The 27,116-nt window shown below is 40.2% G+C and overlaps 1 protein-coding gene across 1 annotated transcript in view; it reads right to left on the bottom strand.

Annotated features, from left to right (window-relative positions):
* tex264a (testis expressed 264, ER-phagy receptor a) overlaps nucleotides 1-27,116 on the bottom strand; it is a 77,700-nt gene that overhangs the window by 8,361 nt on the left and 42,223 nt on the right. Inside the window, exon 3 of the mRNA XM_084348194.1 lies at nucleotides 1,455-1,626. Coding sequence (XP_084204320.1) covers nucleotides 1,455-1,626 — 172 coding nt within the window. The remainder of the gene's footprint in view (nucleotides 1-1,454; nucleotides 1,627-27,116) is intronic.

Genomic DNA, 27,116 nt, shown 5'->3' on the forward strand with positions numbered 1-27,116 from the left:
ACTGACTTGTGGGTCGTTGAGCTGACGAAACACAGAAAACCAACGCCGTTATACTATTGGCTCACAGACCCACAATCATAATTATGTTTTTAAGGAAAAGAGATAGATGTATGTAAGCCCGTGCCGCCTCCATTATTGCACGTTTCTGACTGGATTGTGCTGCACAAGCTGTTCGTGTTCATATTATAACCTTTCTGGTTCTTTAGAAGCAGCTCCACTTCACTCTTTTTTCCAGTATTATATCACCAATAAACACTTCGTCTCGTAGGCAGCTTGATGAATTTTATGAGCTCATCTGATCAATGTGTTTGCTTGAAGCTCCACTTTGAACCTCACGGCAATCAAATCAAATTAGTTTATTCAAATTGCCGAATTCAAAATTATAGTTTAAAAACACTTTCAAATTCTCCTGAGAATCTGCTTCACTTTTTGGTTTCAAAACAAGATTCTGAAGGGAAAAAGATGGACAACTGTGAGACAAACTGTCTGTGTGTGGATGCATGTGTTTGTGTGTGTGTGTAAGTAAGTTTGTGTAATGACACCCTGCTTTAAGGATCATGAAAAATGTAATATCAATTTAATTTTATCCAAATTACACCGCTGAAATGTTTCCTAGCACTTAAGAATTTTTTAATTAAGTTTCTCATTTGTTGAAAAGCAAGCAATAATCAAAACTTTGCTTTGCTCTGGTGACGCTGACAAACTAATTTACAACCTACCGCGCTGTGAATAGTGTTAAATCTCAGTTCAGAGTAATGTTAGTGGCTCCACAGCCAACAATTGTTCTGTATCTGTGTGAAGAATTGCTTTTACCTTAGCTTTGCTCAGATGCCGACCCCAATCTAAACACGCCAAAACATGTACAGGTCATGAAAACCCTTCTTCCTAATACATCTTCTGAATTGAAGATGTGTTTACAAGGGATGTAACACGATCTTAGCTCAAGGCAGACAGCACCAGGTGTACATCAGCCCACCTCCACCCACTCTCTCCCATCAAACAAACACTATTTTCTTTCTCTAGTGATTTGTACAATGACAAAGTCAATACCGCCATAGGTCCTGCCTACAGGTCCAGCAAGTCGTAGCAGCAGAGAGGACATTGCGCTTGAAGACACATACTTGCAGTGACAGAACTATTACAGAGTCTCATATATCACATGTCCACAGTGATCGAGGGCAGGAGGGGAGTCAGGGCGGTGTCGGACAAAATCAAAGTTTCCACATAATTCCTCTTTGTTTGCTGTGAACTGACACAAGCTGTAGTCTCAGTGGAGCTGAAATGTGTTTCTATCAACACGCTTCATCAGACTGCAAAAACAAAATAACACAAAAAACGACCTCTGTTTTCAGTGAAATGAACAAATTGAAATTTTGTTTAGTATATAGAGTTATGTTCAACAGTCAGCAGTGACAACAGTGTATGGTTGGAATGAACAAAATACACAGTGTCACCTGTAATGTCAGTTCCTCTGTCCTCATCAGAGTCCTCTTCTTTAACGTCTGTTTTAACCTCCTCCTTCATCTCTGGAACAAAGAAGTCTGTCTGGCGTGACAGTGGAACCATATAGTTGATGAGATCTGTACCACAGATCTCAATGGTCGGGAAGGCACACAGCTTCCTCTCCTGAGAAATAAAAGAGACAAAATGGACAGTTAGCTGTATAGCATCAGATAAAAACAGCTGCTCTGTATGCACTCTACATCAGTATCAGCTGAGGTTTTTGCACGACGAAACCTCACTAACTTTCCCCATAAAGTTCTCTATAATTAAGATGGCGTTAACCTTTCATAATTACATCGTGCTGTGAGAAAACATGTAGGTTATTATGAACTGCAAATTTGGTTACAAGAAAGTACAGATAAGACTGAACATTGTGGTAGAAAGTCATGTCGCTGTGCTTATTGAAGGTTCTACTAAGATCCCACAAACTCAGATTTACAAAATGATGGTCTTTATATAGAAAAGAGGATATATATTTTAAGGCCCTCATGTGTCGGGGGAATCTGGAATGCAAGAAGAAAGTCTTCTGTGTGGCACATCTACAGTGCGCCTTGTCGTGATTTCTTCTATATTGTTGTAAATTGTTTTTCATTTGGCAGCACGGCGGCTGCTATGTACAGCTTGAAAACACTCAAAGGCATCATAAGACTCACTGTTAAATCCTTCCTGTCAACACCTCTCACATAAAACTTGAGATATGACCACAGTAAAGACTGCAAGAGGGTCAGCAGTCATGGCAGATTTGAGACGAACTCTGCTTAAAACAAGCACTGAAAATACGGACAACGCTGATATGATGATGATGATGATGATGATGATGATGATGATGATGATGATGATGATGATATTATTTTTAGATGAGCAGAAAGCTCAGACAAGCAGAATATCTCAGGGATATGTAGATTTAAAATGCCTTCACTTTGCTGACATAACAGTATGTCTTTGACCCATTAATATGAATACGCCCTCCCATGTGAGTCCATTAAAGTTGCATTACCACATCTACAGTATGTATCTACGTTTGCACCCTCCAGTGGTGTGTACAGAAAGTGGAGAGTTTATAAATATTAGACCATATTTTCTATAAAGAGGACATTAGCATTGCATCATTTTGCCTCGTGCTTTCATATAGATTGCAGAGACGTGAGCTCTCCATCGAGCCATCAGAGTGCAGCTGGGTGAGGCTTGCCCGGGGTGCACAGGTCGGTCTCAGCTATGATTGGTCGCTAAGTGCCAGATGAATGTTTTAGTATGAGATACCGTGCAGGAATACTGACCAAAGTGGACCCAGGATTACTCAGTTGCCATTGCTACATTATTACATGAGTACTCAGTACTTATGGGTCGGACCACAGCCATCTTCAAACTCAGCCTTCATTTTGATCTCAAGTGCACACCTGTGAAGATTTGTGACTGTATCCTTCATGGTTGTGATGCTATTGCGCTGACAAAATGTGAACTAGTAAATCTCTCATTGCTAAGTCGTACATAAGGTCTGTCCTATTTACTGGAGTAGTGAACAATGTTTCTATTGCATAAGGACTGTATAGGACTGTAATGACTCTTTCAGCTATTAGTCAAACTCTCAAAAAAAATGTATATTTTGATTGCAAAATGCGTGAAAATATACATTAATAGTCTTAATGTTTTGCTCTATGGCAAGTGACCATTGTATAAGCAGGATAATGCTGTAATAATAATAATAATAACTTTACTTTTAAAGCACTTTTCATACATTAAAAATGTAGCACAAAGTGCTTTACATGTTTTAAAAACAACCCTCATCCCGCCCTACCCCACCCAAGGCCCCAACCCCAGCACATATAAACGTACACACATGCGCGCACACACACACACACACACACACACACACACACACACACACACACACACACACACACACACACACACACACACACACACACACACACACACACACACACACACACAAATAAAATTGATCTTAAAAACATGTGGCTGAACACAGAGGAGCCAAGTCAGGAAGCGCTGTCACAGGAGGCCGTCTGCACCAGGGGCCGCCCACTGCCCAGGCCAGGACACCTCCACTCGGGCGCCCACCCAGCTACAGGCCAGCGAGGGCCCCACAGCAGCGCGGCTAAGCACTGCCATAGGCCCCCCACCAAGCCCAGATGATTTTCGCCACGAGACAGAGACATCCCAGACACGGCCGAAAGCAGCCCCCAGCGCAGACAGCCCCCCACCGAGGAAATGGGAGTAAACATTTATAAGAGAGGTTTTTTTAATGGTTCTCAGTGTATGAACAAGTTCTTATAAATGTCTTACACTCTAAAAATAAACATGTTTATGATGCTGTTATTATTAACACATATAGTATATATGATAATGAATTATTACCTATTAACTTACACTTATTTACAAGTGAAGCATTTCAAGATATTCTACAAATGATTGTTCTTTAAGAATAAACTATGTAACTATGTAACCATTCTGATGTAACACATTCTGATTTACAAAGCAGGCCTCAGGTTCAGTTTTGCATTTGAACTGCTGACCTGAAGTGACCAGTTATCTAAAGATCTTTCGCGTAAGATGCGGTTTCTCCAAATCTCCACTCTCTCTGTAGACTCTCCACTTTCTAAAACAACAGAAGTTTCACTTCTATAAAGTTACAACTGGATAAATGTCTTCATTCAGCAAATGATACTTTTCTGTTCTGCTTTACTTTGTTCAGGATCTCTTGTGGTTGTATCCTTTCCCACGTGAACATGTTAACAGACAGATCACCCCCTCTTCACCCTACTACACAGTCTAACTCCCTTTATTTGAAGTTTTATGCTCGCGCTGGTCTGCCCCTCGCTGTGCCAACACTCTGAGTACAGAAATGTCTCGTCTTTAAATCTGAATACACAGACTTGCACTGTTGCCATGGTTGTGTGACAAATGGGGCTATTCTGGGTTATTCCAAGAGGGCAAGAAACATGGATGGTCTTTCAGCAGTCACCTGACTCATTTTCCTGTGGGTCAGGGTGATCTGGGCTGATTGATTGGTTTTAATCTAATCCTCTGCTAAATAAGACTGTTTGGGAACTAGTATGAATCACCTGGCTGCTATACACAGGGGTTCCAGCCCGGGGCTGCCTATGCAAATGAGTACCCATCTCCTTGAACCTGTCCCGATAATGAGCAGGGAAATCGAGACAAAGGCGGCTCACTATACTGTAGGCACACACACATATATGTCTCCAAGGGATACTGTCACAGATGAGAGAGAGAGATAGAAAACAGCATGTGAGAGGGATGTGTACCAATACATGTGTGCACTACTGACAGTAACATTTACCTTGTTAAAACACTAACTCGTTCATAATTATCATATTCTCTCTGTGTAAGAGGTTTTAACCCTCGCGCCATGAGGGACTGGAGGTTTTTAGGTGAAGTTACTGATTAACACACACACACACACACACACACACACACACACACACACACACACACACAGCCAGAGAGGAGAAACTCATCATGAAGTCACCTCTCATTATCTTTGGTGGAATGTATGAAATATGAAAACCTGAATGTTCACAGCTTTCCATGACTTTACAAGACCTCGCTCTCCAACGTGAGGACAGATTTTTGCCATCAGCACAGGAAATGACAAACAAGACATTTTTCTACCAAATCAAAATATATTTTGTTGTTGCCGTAGGTGATCAGTGTTGCTATGACATTAGTAGAGGATGTGAAGCTAGGCGGCCTTTCCAGGGAAAAACAAGTTGGATGACTTGATTATGCATCATTCTGCTGAATACTTTCAGTTGTTTTGTTTACAATATGTTTCTGTGAGATTGCTTTTCAGTTATCGTCAGTAATTCGATAAAATGTATTATTCTGGTACAGAGTTTAAGCCACTTTTTTGTTTACATTCCTTTTAAGTCAAATAATGTTAATGTTAAAGAAAAACAGTTTGTCTGTGGTGCTGAAAATGTTGTGATTCTTGTATCTTTATATCAGTGGCGTGTACTTTGGTTTATTACAGGATTATCCCTGATAAGTATATCGATTGATGTATCAGGGTAGGTCTTTTCACTTATTATATTGTCTTAGACCTTTGCTAGTGACATACAGTCTCTACACTAATAATTAGTTTCATTATTTTATCATAATCCCATGAAATGTGTGTATAATCTCCTAATGAGTCAGCAGAGAGACTGAGACTTGTGATAAAAGCTGTAGAAATATTTGCGATGTCAAGTTGATTGTTAAAAAAATCTAATTTTCACCTTGCAACCAGACTCTCTCCAAACTGAGTTGTTTATTAAAATGCATCCCACCCTGCAGTTTTTTTCCAATGTTTAATTTGTGATTATAATATTAATTTCATCTCCACTTTCTTTTGATATTCAGAGCTCTTCGATGAATTTCAAAGAACTCTCTGACTCCACATGTGAATATCAGATTCTTCCTTTTCACTCCCTTTATTGTTAGCATGTTTTTATAAGTTAAACATTAAGGTTTATACATGTTACATTTTGTCTTTCACAAGATATATGCATAAATAAATGCATAAATGCGGTATTTATATATGAGATGCTGAACAACGAACACGCCCCTCTACCACATAACTTTTGTAACGCTGTTTTGTGGGTTGAAGTGTGGGACATTTCTCTGAAGGGTGTCAAGTTGACTGTTTAGTTGTCAGACTGTGAACACCATCCGATTGACACAGCCCTGTCTCGCGCTGCCAGCGTTTCCATTCACACAGACACCGTCTCGACTCTGTTGCGGCTCTGTTACTACCTCAGCTGGCGGAACAAAACTGTCCCCCCACTCTGCCTCTGTAACTTTCACACAGACCGCGGGGCAGACTATCGATTAAGATAAGATTCCTGCCTTGAAAAGGCAGTGTGAATGGGGCTATAGCTACCTTGAGTAGAGGTGTAGATTGCTGTGGGTTTGAACATAGCTGAAAACATTTGGAATAATGTACACAACTCAACAAAATATATAACAAAGGTTAAGTCGTGTGTAGACATTTTAATGCAGAATTTGTACATATTATATATTTTAATCTGCTTGCAACAGTCATCATTTTAGCTGACAATGAGCACCGCCGATAATGTTACCTGTGGGAGAGCATATTATGTGGAGGGCAGGGCTAAATGAACTATCTTTTCAGAAAAATGTATTATTATTGCTCACGTTTGTAGCCAGGGTCACTGTTGCTCTAAGCGTCTATAAAATATTATATGAACTTATTTATTTCCATATTACATATAATACACATCCATCTAAAATCTATTAAAACATTTTCAACCACTCTGTCAGATAAGACAGCCAAAGCAAAAAGAAACCACTAACATCTATTATTAAACAATGATAAGCAAAACAGACCAGGTATCATCAGGAAGGTACATTTTACTTACCAATAATCCATATTTCCCCTCACCAGGGAAATGAATAAAGAAATAGCCAACAGATTAACTGTCCCATCATAATAAAACCTCCCTCCTGGCTTGAATGTTTTAATTATACGACGAGCAAAATGTTCTATTTCCTCCCTGTGGCCTTCTCGTCTCGGCTTGCGTGTCCGCTGTCTGATTGGGTACCATCTATTTCCCTATAGTCCATCATGGAGTCAACATGCATCCACTTAACCTGCCTCTGTGTCTGGTAGCTGCTGGGAATGAAATATGCTCTCCTGCAGGATACGGAGGCAGATGAGAGTGAACTGTCTAAAAACAGGTCAGCCGTTCCTCCCTGCCGCTTCAGAGCACACTTAACATTTATGATCATCACAGTCACACTTACTCACTTGCTGGTTCTTTGTCCAGGATGATGGACCAGTGCTGAGTGATTAACTGGCTGGTACCAGCACCGCAAAACCAATAAATTCCACCGGTCATTATCTTTTCCTAATGATGGTTCTCCAAAATGGGTCACTCTCAGTCCTGGCCCTGCTCTCTATGTTATGCAACCACACTCTTAATAATTTATGACCTTGCAGCAGTTAAGTGTTTTGTCTATTAAGCATGTTACACATTAAATTAGTTAGTTATTAAAGTGATACGTTTTCCTTTACAAAATACTGAATCCCTTAATTATTTCCACGAGCAAATCGCACAGCTGTTCATCATCAAGAAAATATTCCCATGTCTGTGATGTTGCACCTGCAAACAACTGAAAATCAACGTGTACGAAAGAAATCAAGGTTTTTATGTCAACCATAAACTACACCATCTGATTTCACTACTAAATGCTGAACTTAGTTCAAATGACAAACTGAATACTCGCAAGCCTCGATGGTAAAACCACCACACCAAACCACCTGAATAACATTTATCATCTTTGGGCTGTATGAGAGGTACGGATATATATCTGTGAGACAATACAAATTTGTCAACAGTCCAAGACTTTGCTATAACGTTTAAACCCAGGGATCTTTTCCTTCACTGGTTGTATTAGGCGTTTATTCACATCAAAAAACAGATCTGCTTTTTGAGAACATTTAATTTACAGGAGGGGTATCACTGTGAAATTGTAATTTTAGGTATTCAATTCAGCGGATTGGGTATAAATCATAATGCATATACTATGTATCTCCACTTCAACTCAACTTTATCAACATACAGACCAAAGTGCTTCACACAAAGCGAAATTAAACAGCACAGACAAAAAGTACAAAACAAAAGTAGAATCCAATAAACAGACAAAAAAAACTGGCACAAAAACCACCTGGTTAGGGTCAGGAAAATGTTTTGGCTTAAAACACCCATCAGAAACACAGCTGGAGATGTCCTGAGATCTCCTTAAAACTATCCCATGGTTTCACTCTTAAAAGTGTTGAACTGTAGTCTCGGACTAAATTCACTGGCCTGGCAGGCTTCTCACCCCCACCCACCATCTCACATTCTGATATGAAAGTCGAGTTGTAGACATATGATGTGAATGTGTCCGCCACATCATAACTATCAAGCATAAGAAGAAAAAGCACTATTTTGCCTAGTTTTTCTCAGGGGGAAACCCTTGAAATTTAAGATTAAATTCAGATCAGTTACTGAGCCTGTGTAATTCACAGTAGCTTTGTAAGAGACCTGAAAGATCAGAAGAAACTTCCTTGGGTTTTGAAAGATTACTATCTATGATCTACTATCACGCCTTATTAAGAAACTAATTATCTGTAATAAGATATCTGGCTTAATCCTCAAAGTATTTGGCTAAAATTTGAATCTATTGAATAAACAGTAACAGTAGTATTTACAGGATCTCAGAAGAAGGCTGTGAGAAAGAGGTGTGAAAATGATCAAGTAAGAAAATGTTCAGGAGGGTGATATGTCCAGTTGCAAGCTTGTGATTTAACAGATTGAAGGACACGAGTTCAAGCATCAGTTCTGCTGAAGTGCCCTTGACCGAGACGCTGAATCTCTTGCACCCCCAGGGTACTACTCTGTAGTTGACCTCATACTTTAACTGGGAGATACAAGCAGTAATTTCGCAGTAAATCAATAAAAGTGTCAGATTTTTATTATTACGGCTCACCTAGAAGCCTCCCAGGAATAGTATAATTGTAATTCTAACATCAAAATGAGTTTCATAATCTTCACGAGTCTTCTCCGGTGACAGAACACAAACAGCCTTTTACAAATCCAACCAAGTGAAACCGAACTGCGCTTTTGAGATAGATGAAAAAACAAGTTGCCCAAAATGATTGGGGTATCGACAATGTTCATCTCCTACCTAGACCTAATAGGTTTTTCTGTCCACGAAGGCATTCATTTAAGGAAGAAATTAGTGCTGCTAAAGCCACTTTATTGAATTAGGAAGTTCATTAAATGGTGATGTAACTAGACATCGGGGCTAATCAGGAACAATTAGGATGATTGTCTGGGAATAGGCATACACTGTGAATGTAAATCTGTTTGCCTGTATGTGTGTGTTTGGAGGGCGGGTTGAGGGACTCAGAAACAGACAGATATAGGGGAGGGTCTCATGGGGCTTTGTAGTGTCTTTGACCTCTCTGCCAGCTGCTCTGTGAATACACAGCATTCCTCCTCCAAGAGAGAAACCAATAAGAGGAAAGTAAACATAGATAACAACACCCCTGGAGCTTGATTTAGTGCATCACTTAACTAGCCCTGAAATATAAACATGGCCACAGAATAACTGGGCCATAAGTACAGCAGGAGAGCTCAGTACCAACGCTGTACACAGTATTCCAGCCTTTCATATATGACATGTATTCTACATGCTTAGGTCTGTTGATTAACATCGCCGCAAACAATCTTCCACTCCCAGACGTGGCTTGAAGGATGTGACTTCAAGAAGCCGTTTTCAAAGAATTGTGCATTAGCTTCGTTCTTCTTTTCATCTCACAACTCAGTGTTTGTTTTCAGCTCAGCGGCTCTCCTGGCTGATGGCCAGAAAAAAAAAACACAGACAGGAGACGGTGGAGAATCTCGCTCTCAAGAGGCCAGCAGTCTCACAAAGTCGAAAAGCAAAAGCACAAGCAAATATCAAGAGGTCTGACTGGAGACCCGCCTGCACAAAAGGGGAATTTTTACCTCACTCAGTTCTGTGTGCTGGTAGAGATGCGCTGCAATGTTTGTGTGAGGAATGGATAAAACTTAAACAGTTTGTGCTGAGGGGAGGATGTGCTTCTGGCAAATTACCCTTCAGTCTGTTCTCATCAGAAAAACAACCATTTCAGTCGACTGTGAAAGCAGCTTATTATGACCCATATGTATGGTTCTTGTCAGGCGGTGACCTCTAGTGGCCATAGTAAATTATAGCAGCAAAGGAGGAAGTCAGGCAAAGTATGATAAAGAGCAACAAAAACAGCGTAGGGGGGAAGTTAAGGATGAATGATTGGCTTAAACAAGCACAGGACTTTTACATATGTAATGTAGATTCATTAGTAACTGAAGTTACAGAAACAGTTAATTTAACCTAAATCCGGATGTTTTCCTAAACCTAAGCAAGTATATGATGAAGGTGGTACACTGGTACTCTGCAGCGGTCACTCTGTTTTGGGAATGGTCATATGTTGTTTTGGTAGTCACTGGACCTATTCAGTCGTTTAGGTATGAGGATGTGTTGTAATATTTGTTGTCATTCCTGAGGAGAATTGGCCGACTGTGGATGTAGATGTAAAGTGGCATCACATTATTTATTCCTGCCACAACCTTAATGGGATTTAATTAGAGGAAAATGATCTGTATAAGTGGTTCACATCGGTTTTGGGGTAATTATTTCAAATAACCTTTTTAAACACTATTATGTTTTACAGTTATGTTAAATTAAAGAATCAATAACAGAAGGAAGAGGAAATGATTTGTCCTCTGACAGTCAGCTCACAGTTCATGAATATCAGCCTCTACCAAAACTGTAAGACACTCTTTTACGTGAAAAGCTAATGCTCTTTGGTTTCAGCTAAAAACGCACCATCCTGCCATTACTTTCAGTTCACTGTGTTCATTATTCTTTCCAACAACATATAAAACTCAGCTGGACACCGAGGGTCCTGTGGAGTTCTCTGGAAGACCTTAGAAAGTATTCTGGGAAATTGAGAGAATCACTAACTTAAATAGAAGCAGGCACGGCAGACTGAGGAAACATGTAGGGAAACAAAAAGGCAAATTACAACACTTCATCACAGCGGATATCAACAAAGGAGGATTTATATGAGAGGATAAAAAGAACAGTGGCTCCATCTTTAATTCAGGATGGGAGGGTGGTAAGAGGTCCTGCTTCATATCCAGAAGGTCACACATTCTTCCCCTTCTTTCCACTACAGCTCTTCCTTCCATCTGTCTCTGTGTTGTCTCTGCCTCAAGCAAAGTCAGCACAGCCCGTGTTTACGCTTCATCTATGTCAAGGTCATGGGTCACAGATTGATCAGGAAATTGAGCAGCTGCTCTACCACAAAAAGGTGATTCCCATAACCTTTCACAGTGGAAAGTGGAATGGCACTGAATAGAGTGCATACCTCCGCCAAGGCCTGAAAGTCCCCTTTAATTCAGTCAAGCTTAATCCAATATCCTATTAGTTACCGTATAGCGACTGAACAAAGACCACCCCTCTATGAAAACATATTTAAATCCCCTAGATCTCGATTTTTAATAGGGTCCAGATCTAATTTTGCTCACTCATAGACACCAGCCACCTAAATAACGCCATTCATTAACAAAAATGATGAAAAACGCCCTCACAATGTTAATGAAAGTAAGAAAAAATGTTTGAATCCATCCATTTAACCATATCCACACCAAAGTTAATGGGATTAATGAGTCCCATCCTCCAACCAGGTTCGGTGGAAATCAGTTTTTGTGTAGTCTCAAACAAACCAACCAGGCGGAGGCAATAATGGTAAAAGGTAAAACGGTGAATGTCTGTATTTATATGATGCTTTTATCTAAAGCACTTAACAGTTTGTCTGTCATTCAGCCATTCGCTTACATACACGATGATGGCAGCAAGCTACCTCAGGAGGTGCTGACCTGACCAGTGGGAGCAAAATGGGATTTAGTATTTTGCCTAAGGACACTTCGACAGGAGGAGCTGGTGTCACTAGTGTACAACCTACTCTATCTCCAAAGCCACTGCAAGAAAAATCACAATGCTCACCAGAATACTAAAATCTAGACAAACGATGGATTCATCAGCAAGTGTATGATTGAACAAAAGTTACATTAAAATGATGTTACACATGACATGACCACCGTAACATCCCCCATTTCTTTGTCGACTACCATTTTGAAGCCTCGAGTTTGGCATTATGGCCGTCGCCATCTTGGTTTAATGGAGCCAGAAGTGACCATATCTGGATGAGTGGGTATAGCTGGGGAGGATATCCTGATTGGATCGACCGAGACACGCTTTTACTCTAATTTACAAAATTACCATCACGTTGTATTGAAGACGATTTGAAACTAGAGATGAGACCATAAACTCATTAGGAAAGTAATTACTGAGGTAATAAATCAAATGAGAAGCAGGGTCATTTTCTCATGAACTCGTTTACAATTTGGGTTCTTTTTTAAAACCAGCTGAGTTGCCCCCTGCTTGCCATTAGAAAGATTTTAGGTTTAAGGCACTTCCGCATTGGTTTCACTTTTCAGACGTGGAAGCTCCGTACAGAGCCTCGGTCTGCTGGTCTGGACTCTGGGTCTATAACACTTAACGTTGGCTAACTTTGTGCTACATAGCCAAAAGGTAACCATTGAGTCACTGTAATTTCTCTATCGGCAGGGACATCATTTTTTAAAACGTAATAATGGCTTAAACTGGCCATATTTTAAATTTAAAAAGGAGCCATTGTTTTGAGTTAAGAGTTTGGCCGTGATCACAGACATGTGCCGATGCTCAAAGGTTTGATTGAAAACAGCTAGCTCATCCTGCATCCCTGCTTTCAAAGTCATCCCTAATACAGGAAATCATTACTAGAAGAAGATGATGATGAGGCAGCTCGAGGGAAATTGCGCACACTTGAAAATTAAATCACATCTCTTCATCACAGTTTGATAAGACCTTAAAGACGGTCCAAGGGTGGATTTCTCCTTTAAACGTCCCTGACTATCATTTGAAGAAACTACTGATCCTGAGAAGGAAGAAGCTGTTGTCTTGCCAGCGGTAAGAATCAGTGACAGCACACCTCCCCCTCTGGGGAGAGACGTGAGATATGGTTGAGGAGCGGTGGTGAATAATGAAAGGAAGACAGAACGTTCATCCAGCCCTGGATTCACTGTGACAGCCTCCAACTAGCATGGACCCTACAGCAAGATGGAGAAAGACCCCTGGCCCCCTAGCTATGGGTGTAAGCCATTTCATCACAATGGGTTCAGTACAGAATGGACACCCATCTATACACATACACAAACGTATGGACACACTCACACATCTATTTATAGGTGAGATGATTTCTCACCCTGGTCCCCAGGCACACAAAGAGGAAAATTAATACAAAAACTAGGCGACTCATGGTGACAATTGGTGACAGTCCCCTGAGTTCTCTTTCTCCCTTGGTCTATTTACTCCCGCTGCACCATTACAGCCACATCGTCCACCCTCCTCACACCCACTATAACCTCCTCTTCCCCTTCCTATCTGTGGAAAGAGACAAAAACTCTACTTCACACCTCGGTAGAGGTGTCCAATTCTGACTGTCCCTTATGGTCACACACTTCCCCGGAACAGAGTATTTTCATTCTGCCTGCAGTGGGGCTATTTTCTGCATCCGTCTCAGCAAGCCCAGGCCGCCTCCTTCTCACTTCCATGCCCTGGTGGAAGTGTACAAAGTTGGCTGTGGGTGGAGGTAGCGGAGATCTGAGGTCTGAAAATGGCATTGTGGAGCTAAAAGGGTGGAAGGCAGGCCGATGGGTTTGTTGCAACCTCTACATGCACCCGTGCGATCAATAAGCAGAAGCACTGGATGAGCTACAAGTATAGTGACTCTGTCAGCAGCTGCTGTGGTCTCCAGAGCTCCTCTACAATTGATCTGGTGAGCTGGCGAGAGGTGAGAGGCAATAAGAGGATCTGGTCTCCCAACTGTGGTTTATAACCCCCCCACAAATACATTAACTTCCTTTTTGTTCTTCACTTGGGAGCATGAAGGCAAAAGGGTAAACAGAGAATGAACAGTAAAACTACTGAATACACTGTCCCTCTACACTATACTGTATGTGGGTTACAAATCACTGCTGAGCAAGTAATACACCCAAAATGAGTGTGGACATAAATGATGATGGTCTGTCCGACACTTTGGTCCAGATTGAATTATCTCATCTATCAGATGGATTGCCATGAAATTCTTTGCAGAAGATCTTGAGATTGACATTTTTGGCAAACCAACCAGGCGGAGGCAATAATGGTAAAAGGTAAAATGGTGAATGTCTGTATTTATATGATGCTTTTATCTAAAGCACTTAACAGTTTGTCTGTCATTCAGCCATTCGCTTACATACACGATGATGGCAGCAAGCTACCTTAGGAGGTGCTCACCTGACCAGTGGGAGCAAAATGGGATTTAGTATTTTGCCTAAGGACACTTCGACAGGAGGTGCTGGTGTCACTAGTGCACAACCCACTCTATCTCCAAAGCCACTGCAAGAAATTTCACAATGCTCACCAGAATACTATAATCTAGACAAACAATGGATTCATCAGTAAGTGTATGATTGAACAAAAGTTACATTAAAATGATGTTACACATAACATGACCACCGTAACATTCCCCATTCCTTTGTCGACTACCATTTTGTTTATTTACATTTTTGGTTTTAAGTTAAGTGTCTCAACAACTTGGATAACTTCGGTGATCACATAACTTTACATCCAGCATTATCATCAGGTTAAACTTACAATGGTCTTACAAAGTCTTGGTTATAATTTTTGTTTAGATTTTTTATAATTAGGGCTACAAACAATATTGTATTTGTTTGGACAGATATTACGATTGCGACATGTTTCACGATTCATTGGAATTACTAAATTTGCATTACAATTATCTTTTTCACGGAAAAAAAAAATTAAAATCAGGATGATGTGACATTTGTTGGGAAACTTTTTTTCTTACATCTGTTTAACAGCGAAGGCATCTGTACAACACTACAGTACTTTCAACAATTACTATTCATTATAATGCTGTTTTGTCACACATTTGACCTTTATCTCAAAATTGCAGCTTCTCCTCCTGCAGCTTCCAAGATAGTGTGTTATTAATTAATCTGCTGATTATTTCCACGATCAACATTTAGTCTGTATAACGTCAAAACATAGTGAAAATGCTTATCACAATTTCCCAGAGCCCAAAGTGATGTCTTCAGTTTGATGCTTTTTTCCAACCAGCATTCGAAACTTCCAAGTCTTCATTTATTATCATAAATGACAGAGAAAAGCCACAAATCCTTGCATTTAAGAAGCCGAAACCAGCAAATGTTTGACATTTATGCAAAAAACAAACACTGAAGTGAGTTTCAATTATAAAACAAAGTTGCCAATTTTTTTGTCATTGTGAGCATGCTAGCCTGCCTACATTAGCACTAAACTCAGAGCACCGCCCTGTCCAATGCAGGGTCATAATTTCACTGTTATTGTAAGTTGTTAAAACAACATTATGCATAAGATAATGCACAAGATTGTGCATTATTGGTGATGTATCATGTTGCAACTGTATTTGTTTTTTTATTCTTTTTTGTTTGGACCATTTAGATTTACTGCACACGCGTCAGTATTTAACAAATAGTCTTCAATTCAGCTGTGAAAATTGACTTTTGTAGACTCATTTATTTCAGGGAAACACAGCTAAGAGTAAGAGCTTTCCTTTCATTTCAACCAAGTAATACTCAGAGTACCACATTCCCCGTGTGAAGTCCTTGGCCTGAAATATGCACTTTTAAAAAGCAGCCTGAATCCTGGTTAACGTTTACATGTAAAAATCAGGCTGTGTTAATGAGTATTCTTTTAATCTCCAACCAAGTTTACAGAAATGTAGGTTCTCATTAACACGGTGTTGAGAATATAAGAAAAACAACATGAACCAGTTCACTCGAGTGCATGCAATCACGCTGAGTGAGATGCATAGTTCCTCCACAGTTCTTTATGCAGCATTCGAGGAGGAAACTTAATATGCCTTCAAGGCCACGAGTAACCACTCTCTGAAAAAGTAAACAGTACTTTTACAGCAGCTGTGAGAATTCCCTCTGAAAACTGATCGGACAGAAAGCACAAGGCCATTAAGAAAACCATCGGAGAGGTTTGCAGTCAATTAGTCCTGGCCATTAAAGCTTCAAAATTCAGTGAACCATTGCATGGAAAGAAGGGTATGGAAATACATGAATATGAATAGTGATTCATTTTAAAACAGGCAGACAGATTCCCTCCTCTAATTGAGATCTTAATCTGAGAGTCTAATGTTAGAGATATTCACATCTCTTTTCTAATGAGATACAATTAGGAGGGGAGGTGGACAGTAGCTGTGCGACAGAGAGAGACCAGACTGTCTCTTCGTCTCTGCTGCAGGCCTCTCACGTGCAGAGCACCTCAAATATATAACACATAATAAGTCTCTACACACTACGGCAGCTTCTTTGCACTAGCAAACCTGGAGGCATTTATGGGGATCGAGAAATTATTAGTGAATCATTTCTGACCTGTCAAGTGAAGAGGGCTTAATTCTACGGAAGTGGCATTTTGTTAAGAGCTTCAGCGGTATAATGAGGCTCACATAAACACCAAACCTTTAGCAGATCATTAGAACTGTGCCTATGTCCCTGTGGCATTCTTATAGAGACATGTGTAGCCAATCCAATTTGATGCTCGCATCTCATCCAGACATAATTAAAAGTTAGGAAAGGCAGCAGCAGAAAAAAAGTATTGTATGCTACGACAGAAAAATGTGTGATTAATGTTGCAGCGATGTGATTAATGCAGCAGTAATGACTTCTGTCGAGTGTTTTTGCAAGATGTGGCCGAAGAATGAAATGACAGACAGGCCACACTGAAGCGAAGAAAAGACCTGCACATAACAGAAAAGAGGTTATAGGTGATGAAAATAATTCCTTCCACGCATCAAAATACATTTTCAACAGAGAGAAACAGAATTCTGTTGATCAGGCTTCACTTCTTCATCTATTGTCCTTCACAAAGTCCCAGCCTGCCTGGCCTCGTAGCCCTAGAAATGAGCCATCAGGCATTCTACCACCTCTCTATGAATAAACCATGGGTACCAATCCTTGGCATTCACACAGGAAGAGGGCATACACCAGCTCAAAGCACACATGTGGCCATGGTGTACACGCCAAATTAAATGCAGCTGACAGGAATACAACAAAAAAGGACTTATTAACCTCTTCAACTCTAATTTTCTCTTCCGATTTTCTATTAATTTGCATTAAAGTTAAAAAAAAAAGTCACACTCCCAGTATATTCTGTACAATCTGCTTGTTTCAATATTTAATTGGTGCCATGTTTCTTTTAGCAGCACCATTACATCAAAAAGAGCACTTTGGATGTCTTGTGCATCATTTTATGCTCACACACATTTCTCCATATACAACCTGACATATTTGGTATCTCTGGTAACCTTGAGTCCTTGAGCATAATTTAAAATATAATTCTGTGGGTTTGAACAAGACAGCGTGCTTTTCTAAAAGCCCTACCGCACAGACTCGTGACTGGTGCAACTAATTGTCACAAGTCTTCTTCTGAGCCCGGTCTTCCTTCTTTTATAATTCCTCACCTCCACTCCCCTTGCCGGCCATGTGGATGATTGAAAATCCCCAGAGCAGAACACTAAGACCTCAAAATCCTCCTTGTGTCTTGGAGCTCAACATGGCATCTCCTTAACTAGAAAGCCTATAGAGCTGAATTAAAGACAGGGACGGAGAACTAAATATAAAGCATTTCACAAGCCCTGTCGGGTCATGTTGATCATAGTATGGATCCACACAGCCTTGAAAATGTGTAATGAGATTGGAAACAGAAGAAACTCACAATAGGTGATTCACAGTTAGTGCATGAAAGCCATGTTCCTGTCCTTTAGCCAAGGAGTGAGAGAACATATTCTGACTTGGCACAAATTGGTTTGTCTGCTAGCAAGCCAATTTTTCTTTAAACAGAGTTGAGGGTAATGTATTGAGCCAATACTTTGGTTTAATAATGTTCTTTCTTCCTAAGTTTAATTAAAAATATGTTCTGCTGTTAGTTATCAGCTTGATACTGACCTCTAAGTTGTTAGCTTCTGTGGCTTATAATATATTATACAAATAATTGGATCGAATTAGTGCTGGAAAAAGTGGCCTTTTGGTCATCTGGGCAAGCAGCTTATTATGACCCCCCTAACATTTATTGTTAGGCAGCAACCTTCTAGTGGGCGTAGTAATTATGATGGGAGCAGAGCAGGAAGTCAGGCAACAGCTTAAAGGGCGATGAAGTACGCAAATGGAGGAATCGGGATGGCTCTGACACATACGGTACAGACTTTCACCAAGGAGGCCACTGTTCATGTCCCATGTAAAAGCTAAAAGTTAACACTGATTCAGTGAGCATTACTAAGTTGCTCTAAAAGCATTTTTTTTTATATTTGATGAAAACGTTTTGAAGCTGCTGTAAGCGTTGCTGTCGCTTTGGTTAACCGAGCGAAGTCAGTTAGCATAAGGAAAAAACCTACAGCAGTAAGGAGTTACTTTTGCACTTGGTATACCTTTCTGGACTGAGGTACGTTCAGCTACTTTGCTTTTGTTTTTATGATTGTGGCATTTAACAGAGTTGTTTATTAATGTATTTATCAGACTAAAAAACTAAGAGAGCTTGTTGAATGTAGCAAAACTAGTTGCTAACACAACTCCCAGCTGGCCAGGGAGAGCTATTGGGCAGTTGTAACCAGAAAGTTTTAGTTCCTAAACCTAACCAAACTGCAACCATTTCACAATGTTGACCTCATTACGATGAAGGTCCAGTCTGCCTGCTGCTACTGCAGTACTTTCAAATGGTCAGTGGCAACTGACCTATTCAGTCGTTAGGGTATAAGGACGTGTTCAATTAGTGATGGAGGTGTTTCTTCATTGAGCAAAGTGTTGGACAAATTTCATTTTGAACTTATCGCGGTGATGAAATCCATCCAATAGTTGAGACATTTCACTAAAACCCAGAAATGTCAACCTCAAATTGGCATGAGAGGAAAAGTCAAAGGATCACCAAAATAATTTGGGTTCATCCTCTCAGAGCAGAGCAGCGGAAAGACCAACTGACTGGCAGACATTGCCGTCCTAAGAGCCAAGCTGCTAGCATGGCTACAAAAATTCCAATTAAGAGTAAAGGGTGAATGAACTTGCACTTAAAAAAAATATGACTTTCAATATATACTGTAGATTCATTCTAAAGCTTGCATCTTTTCTCCAGAGGAGAAGCAGAGAAAAAAATAGTACAGGGAAAAAGATTTTTGAGTAAACTCTGCCCTGCATGCGTAGCCGTTGAGGAGCACAGTTGGTCAAAACAGAAGGCTGAATGCCAAGATACAATTTCCCGCTACACATGCATCTTTCAACTCTCAATATGAGCCAATGTTTCACCCATCACAATGCATAGTCCTCAAAGCAATAGTATTGGCAGTATCTAATTATGGCACAGCACAGTGACTAATAGGAGTTTAATTCTATTCGAGTCTTTCAATTAACCCCCATAAAATGCTCGTACAGCCCACAGAGCGGTGATCAAGAAGGCAAACAAACTTCACTTCCATGGCCACAATCAATGTGAATGGAACAGAGAGAAGCACACAGGAAACTGGAGCTGATCTTCTGACTAATGGCATGTTTTTAAAAGGGAACAAAGATAACAATTTGCTTCAGCTCTACGCCTCCATCCCAGAGGACCATGGAAGAAAACACAGAGAGGGATGATCCGGTGTCAGCTATAAGACAGAAGCTGTTGGGTCTGGGTAGAAAGTCTCTCTAGCCCTGCCACTGTCCACAGGGCAAAAGCCATGTTTAAACCAAAAACCACCCTCTATTAGCGCTCTGTGAGCCTGGCACAACGGCAGCCTAATGGTTACAATTAACAATCCCTTCTGCTGACAGAGCTCCTATCTGACTGTGCTCCTTTCAGTCGGATCCTGCCCTAATGACTGTGTTTTATGGGTGCAGTGAAAGAGAAACCTGGACCAAGAAATGTGAAGAATACAGGAGGAACAGATTTATAGAGGAAAATGAGACCGAAGCTGAGGATAAATCTAAAAGTTAAAAGCGCCTGGGGAAAATAACAGAGAATGTGACTCTTGGGTTTGGACAAGAGATAGTATGCTGTACTGTGATATGCTGTAGATACAGCCAGAGTCAAGGAAAGCACTATTACATCATAAGAAACATATAAGATAAAAACAACCAATTTAGTTTTAGGGTTTGTTGCATTGATGAACTCAAACACCAACTCTTTAAAACAATTTTTCCAAAAGCCATATTTGATCTGTTGCCCAATTCTTTCTTAAATCTACTAAGGTGAACAACACTCACAGATACCAGATAAAGTTCATATTTTTTTATCGATCGTAAAATAAAAATAGGTTTACTTTCGTTTGAGTAAGTGAACCCCAGAGAAGAGACTCCCACAACAAGCTGAGTAAAAGTGCAATAAACCCCCGCTTTACAGTATGTTGTTTGCTTCACTCCTTTTGGCCACAAATTTTGCTCCAATCCTCTCAAACAAAGAACAATCTGTAAAAAAAAAAAAAAGGAACAGTTACTTCTTCAGTTTTGGATGCAACGTTAATTTAATAAGCTACAGTTCTTCTGTAATTAGTAGGCAGGTTAGGGAGATATTTATTAGTCGTATTAAAGTTGCCATTGCTTTCCTTTGATGCTACTTTTATAGTTATTTAGTTATTCAGAATGACACTTGCGTGGATATTGGCAATCAGAGGCAGACAGGCCATCTGGAGAAGTGGGAGTTTTCCTGGTGGGCTGGTCGACCAGTGGGCTGGCGATGAGTCTAGCAACACCAATATAAAATCAGGGGAAAGAAAAATGTCTCATGTTGTTTGATCCTTCATTAGGCTGACCGGCTGGCTCCGTACAGATGTGAGTCTGGCAGTGTTTAAATTCCCGTCTCATGAGTCCACCTCTCTTCTCCTGCCAACTTCACTTTTGTGCATTCTGCCTCGAAAACCAACCAGCAATGACAATAACAAACTTTTTCTGTTGGGTACTGCTGCATGTTGGAACTACACGGTACAAACAAGGAGTTAAATATGGTGAGTAACAAACAATGATACCTTCTGATTTGGTCATGTACAGACTTAATGACTCAAAATTTATCCATTACAATATTACAGCAACATTATGTAACTTTTTCACCTTAAAATATCAGCTTCAGATTATGTTGATGGTACAGTGTCTTGTTATAGGATGAAAGGTGTCTCTGTCTCAGCCACTCCGCCCCACTATCACTTGTTTCTGCACTATGTAACTTCAGTGAGAGGGTAGGATCAGTGTTACATACATGTTTACTTCAACATACAAGTTTTCAACACATAACATTGTTGTGACGTGATGAGTTTTGTTTGTAGTTAGCACCTACATTACGTTACAGACCTGGAATTTGTATTTGCAACGGTGGTGTTGCACTCAGAAACTTTGGAGGGCGCCAAATTGCACTAAATGTCAATTTCAACATAATGTTGCTTTAAAGGCCATCAAAAAAGTCGTATATGCTTAATACAAAAGACGTTCATTTACTGTTTATGTGCAGAAAAAACACAAGCAATGACTGACCTCTGTGGTGAAGTCCCAAAATTAAAAAGTAGAATCAGATATAAAAGTTCGTCAAGAATCTGCATATTATATCTTTTAAGATGCACATCTTAAAAGATACAATATGCAGATTCTTGATCATGCTGAGTGAGGTCACATCATTGAAAGCTGCAGTTCATTAAGGATACTTTACACTAAAGCTACTAAAGTCACTAAACAGTAGTTCATTGTTTCATTTGATCCGTCTGACCCATTTTGTACCTTTTTATAGACATTTTTATCGACTTGTTGATTTGACAATGCCCACTGATAAATGAAAAAGTTATAATTGTTTAATCTGTGACAAAAACATATTCATAATATGTTACATAAACACGCAGGTAACAAAGAACCCCACAACCTTTTGTCGTTCCTCTTTTCGTACTTTTCAAACTCTTTTCTCTAAAAAGCAGATCACCAGGGGACTCTCAAGTCTGACCCAGCTTTCTCCTAAACCCTATTCAATTTGGCCACACCTCACTGAGTCTAAATTACTATTTAAATACCTAAGAAAATCCTCATCAGAAAAGCCCTGTGTTAGAGCAGAAGCCCTCTATAAGTGTGCCTTTCACTGCTCTCCATCACTGTTTCTGTCCATCAGTCCAAAGCGTCTCTCCAGCCACTGTCACTCCACCTCTGATAGGTGCTCATTATGAGCCGTCTCTGGAGGTTAAACTTTAACTTCCAACAGCAGCCCTCCTGTCTGTCACTCACTTAATCCTCGGAGCTTTTTCCCTTTGAATACCTGCGAACTTTTATAACAGTGAAGCTACACATCAAAGACATCGCTTTATATTGTACAAAATGGGCTTTATTCTGACAGTTCCTGAACAGTATCTACAAAGTTGTATTCAGACTGTACTAGGGCTGTCCAGAATGTCCTTTTTTAAATATATAAATTTGAAGCTTGAGGTTTTCAAATGATGTTTTTAATGTCTGTCAATATAGTTTATGACCTCATTACCCTAAAAAATCCTCAAACAAAACCTTTAATATAAAATATAGTGAATAATCAGATTAAGGAGAGTCCTAAGCACCAAGTGAATGCAGATACACAATATGATCTCTTTTTTTAACAACTTAGAGCAGAAACAGACAACTTATCAAGGCCCCCCCCCCCCTTGTGTTTTCCTGTGGTATTACCACTGACGCTGCTGTTGCAAAGACAGCGCTAGCAACACATCTACTGCAAGCAACCTGGCTACTGTCCAAAGCAAAAAACAACCGTAAAAATCCCAATTTGACTTAGAAACTCCGATCTCAGTGCTGTTACAAAGGAACAGTAAAACACCCTGTTAATGAGCAGGAAGCTTTTGTTACTGATCTAGTAGAACGAAAGCTGATTTTAATTGCTAAGTGTCCCGCTGGTAAGGAGAAACGCACCGGTGAATGCCCGTTCACTCTCGTTTTACCTCGGCTTCCATCACTCTCCCTCCTCCATCAGCGGGGTTCGCTTTCTTTTGCAGTGTAGATTTTTCCGTATTCATCAGCATTACACTGCAATAAGTATGTACAGTACTTCATGATGGTAAAATTAAGTAAAAAAGTTATCTTTTGCCAAGTAATGTAATATAATAGTATTAGAGCTGAGATAGATTTTTTTATTATTGTGGCTATATAACTGTGACTTATGGTGCCGTTAGACTGCCTCATTAGAGGTGAGCGATTCTGGAGAGAGATAGTCCATTGTTGAGTCTCATTCCCAGGTGATCAAACACTGAGCCACCATCCCATAGAGTCGGTATTTAATGACGTGGGAATGAGATTCAATAATTAAATATCTTTCTCGAGAATCACTGAATAGACGTGCAGAATTTGAATGTTAATTTCAATTCAAATGTCAGCGTTATGAATTTAAGCTTCGAACCTGTCAGTACAGCCCGATACTGCACTGTATAATGATGATGCTGCATTCCTTGAAAATGTAACACTAGCATTTCCTGATGTAGACTTTGTTTACTAACCTACAACCACCCAGAAGAACTAACCCCTGAGACACTATGTGACACTGATGGGACGGACATCTGTCCATTAAGTGCTGTGCTGCTGCATTTGATATGGCTGACATTTTCATTTTGGACCTTTACTTTCAGGTCTTTCTATGGACACGTTCTCAACTTGTCAACAAATCACTAATTAGAGTCCCTCAGGAGACGAGGCAGTTCTACGCCAGCAGCAAAGTTGCTTTCAGTCAAGACCTGAGAGAGCCACACACACATGCATTATTTAGTCTTAGAGATTTTGGATGCTGCTCCAAGCGATAAATCAATACATTTTCTCAACCTGAGCTGTAAAGTGCATGAAGGCTTTGTCAGTCCATGGATGTACAGCCTGTCCAATAAAGTTTAGTGAGACATGAGTCAGTTTCACTGTAGCACATCAACAAGAGAGACGTGGCCTCAGACAAAGCTGTGGATGTGAAGGTAAACCTGCAGCTTGTCAGGTAGTTTTTATGGTTTTCTACAGGTACTGACAGGGACATAAATGATGGAAATGTCAACACTGACTGCTTCTTTCAGGGAAACACATGGCACGAGCCTGACAGCCTTCCTTAAAAGACACCGCTGCACAGAAACTCGAGGAGAACTGAAGCGCTCAGCAGCTCTTTCTAACAATCTGCGACACAATGACAGCAGCTCAGTAGCACGCATTCACAAAATGCATAAGTAGGGTGTGTGCGAGGACAAGACAAGGCACTGCTGAGGTATGTTTGACTGCAGATGTCAAAAGTTCTCGTGTATGTTTACCAGTAGAAAGAGATCTCCATACTTTTAATGAGGAAGTCGTCACTACAGCGCTACAGTTTCTGGTGTCATGGCAGGTCAAAATACAGGAGGAGGTAAAGAGAGAAACTTTTAGCAAAAAGAATCATTGTTTTAGGAAAAGTCTTACAGTTCAGACAGTTTCATACTTCAGAAACTTAACAGTGTATCAGAGTGAGAGCCGCAAAGATCCATCAGTCTGTAAAACAGATCTTAAGCTACAGGATTTTTCAACAGCATCCTCCCCACGGTTGTCTTGCTGGGGCGAGACAGGTAGGTGCTCCATCCTGTCAACTGTCTGCCAACTTCCAGTTATCTGGTTTAGTCGGTTGTGTTTTACTTCTGCTCTGGGCAGCTGACTTAACGGAGCTTGTTGCCAGGGCAACCGCCTCTGCCAAAGATCCCCCTCTCTGTTTTTTCACGGAAAGCGGATACTTTGATAATCTGAGGGATTGCAGAAGACGTGGGGGGAGTGTGGAGTGGCTGCCAAATGTCTTTTGAAGCACAGGAGCTCTCTCAAAAGCGCAAAATGAGAGCAGAAGAAGAAATGCCACCAGTGATACTATGCGTTATTGAGATGTGTGTGTCAGCCGCTCATTTGTAAGAGGTGTTTTATCAGTAAGTCTTTCTATCAAATATGAATAATGTACAATTATGTATTGATGTTTTTACTGATTAATAATTTATCTTGTATTAATTTAGGTTAAATACAGTGGAGAGCACTTAAAGATCAAATGGAGAGCGACTGAGAACAAAATTCAGGCCAATTTGATAAAAGACACACTGTCCAACCAAGAGGCAACTCCCAAGCTGAAAAATGAAGCCAATGCAGAAGTGCCAAAAACTGCACGTCTTGGGGCCGCGACATAAGGCTGGCTCCTAAAAAAAGTCGATCCCTGCATACCTCCATATTAAAATGCCCAAAGTTACTTGATTTGAGTAGCTGTAATTACTTACATCCACACCTGTAAAGTGGAGTCGGGCACTGCCAAGATGCAACAGCCATCACACCGAGCTTCAAAATGGCTCTTCAGAAAACTGATGTCACAAAGACTTAAAAGCCCATGTCTCTCTCACCAAGTCCAATCTATGTGTACTACGAAGAAGGTTGTTGGATTTTCTTTACTTTAAAAACTAATTCTCTTGCCTCCCTGTAGTCACACGCATTATGTACGTACAGTATGTAGACTATATTGCGCTACTAGTTTAAACTCTTTCCTCAAATCTCAAATATAAATCAGATTACAAACACAAAACAAGAAGTTAAACTGATCTGCCGATGACACTGGATGTGTACAAACCTCAACACCAATACTCTCCATAAATTTGGCCATTCAGCAATGAAAAGGTTAAGCGAACAAGAGGAAGGAACGTTTGTCTTCCTCCCCCCGCTCATGCAGTAGAAGAAAAAAGAAATGTAAAAAATGATCTGGTTTCCCTGCTCACTTTTTATCCAATCAGGACAGAGACCTCCATTAAGAGTTGGGCCTGCTCTAAACAGAGCAGGATCCTTCTGTTATGGGCCGACGATTATCGGTCCGTGTTCATGTGTGACGTAGAGAGGAGAAAGTGGATCGCTGACTGCAAAACCAACAGGAAGTTAGCTCAAACGACAACGGCGCTTACAGCAGCTTTACCTAATATTGTTTCAGCCAACATTTTCATGCAGATACAAAGCACAGCTATGTGATAGGAGTGCTTCTAAGGGATATGTTTTTGTACAAGGATCAAGTTTGACTCAATACTGACTCAACTGTCGGTTGATTTCAGGCTCTGAAGAACTGCTTTCTCAATGCATTCAACCACAAAGTCTTTTGCTCCTTTTACAAAACAGCAGCTCCCTCCTCTGAATGTTGTTCTTTTTAAAAAAACAGGAACAAATTTAGCTTATTTTTCTATGAAAAAACAGCTAACAAGAATATCTCTTTCGGCTAATGTTTTTCATCTTCATCCTCATCACCAAAAAGGATTGCCCCTGAGTCAACTTCATCATCCTAATAGGATTTGTGGCAGATATGAAAATGATTTTTAAATATGCCAGGGAGATGACGAAACACTTTAGAGATGATTCACAGGCCTGGCTGATGGCTGCCAAGAATAAAATTAAATAAGATCAAAAAGGCAGAAAACCCCACACGGAGAGACATTCGAGTAGATTCCCCCGCTTTCCGACGGACTCAGTTTTATGAAATAAAATCAAACTCTTCTAACATAAATGCTTTTATTAGCATTTTAGCATAAAACAGCAAAAAAGAAATATGTTGATAGTGCCATTATACCAGAGAGTTGTGGGGAGACAGCGGAAACTAAAGTGGATGCTAAATCGGCAAGCAACATTATTTTTTTTAACATGTGAAACTTTAGAGTAAGTTATGAGCAAACACGCTCATTTATATCTCTACCTCATTACACTACATCTTGTAAAGTAAACAGAAAACATACAGTCCAGTTGCCCGTGGGTAGAGAAACACAGAAAATGAGCATATATGCAAATGACTCCGGGAGAGGAGAAAATGTAAATTTGTTCCCTGCTCTCCACATAAAACAGAGGAACAATTTATCTTCATTTCCAGCCAAATATGAAAAAAGTTCCCCA

This window comes from Pagrus pagrus, assembly GCF_965226575.1.
Source record: "Pagrus pagrus genome assembly, chromosome: 3".
In the NCBI taxonomy this organism is placed as follows: domain Eukaryota; kingdom Metazoa; phylum Chordata; class Actinopteri; order Spariformes; family Sparidae; genus Pagrus; species Pagrus pagrus.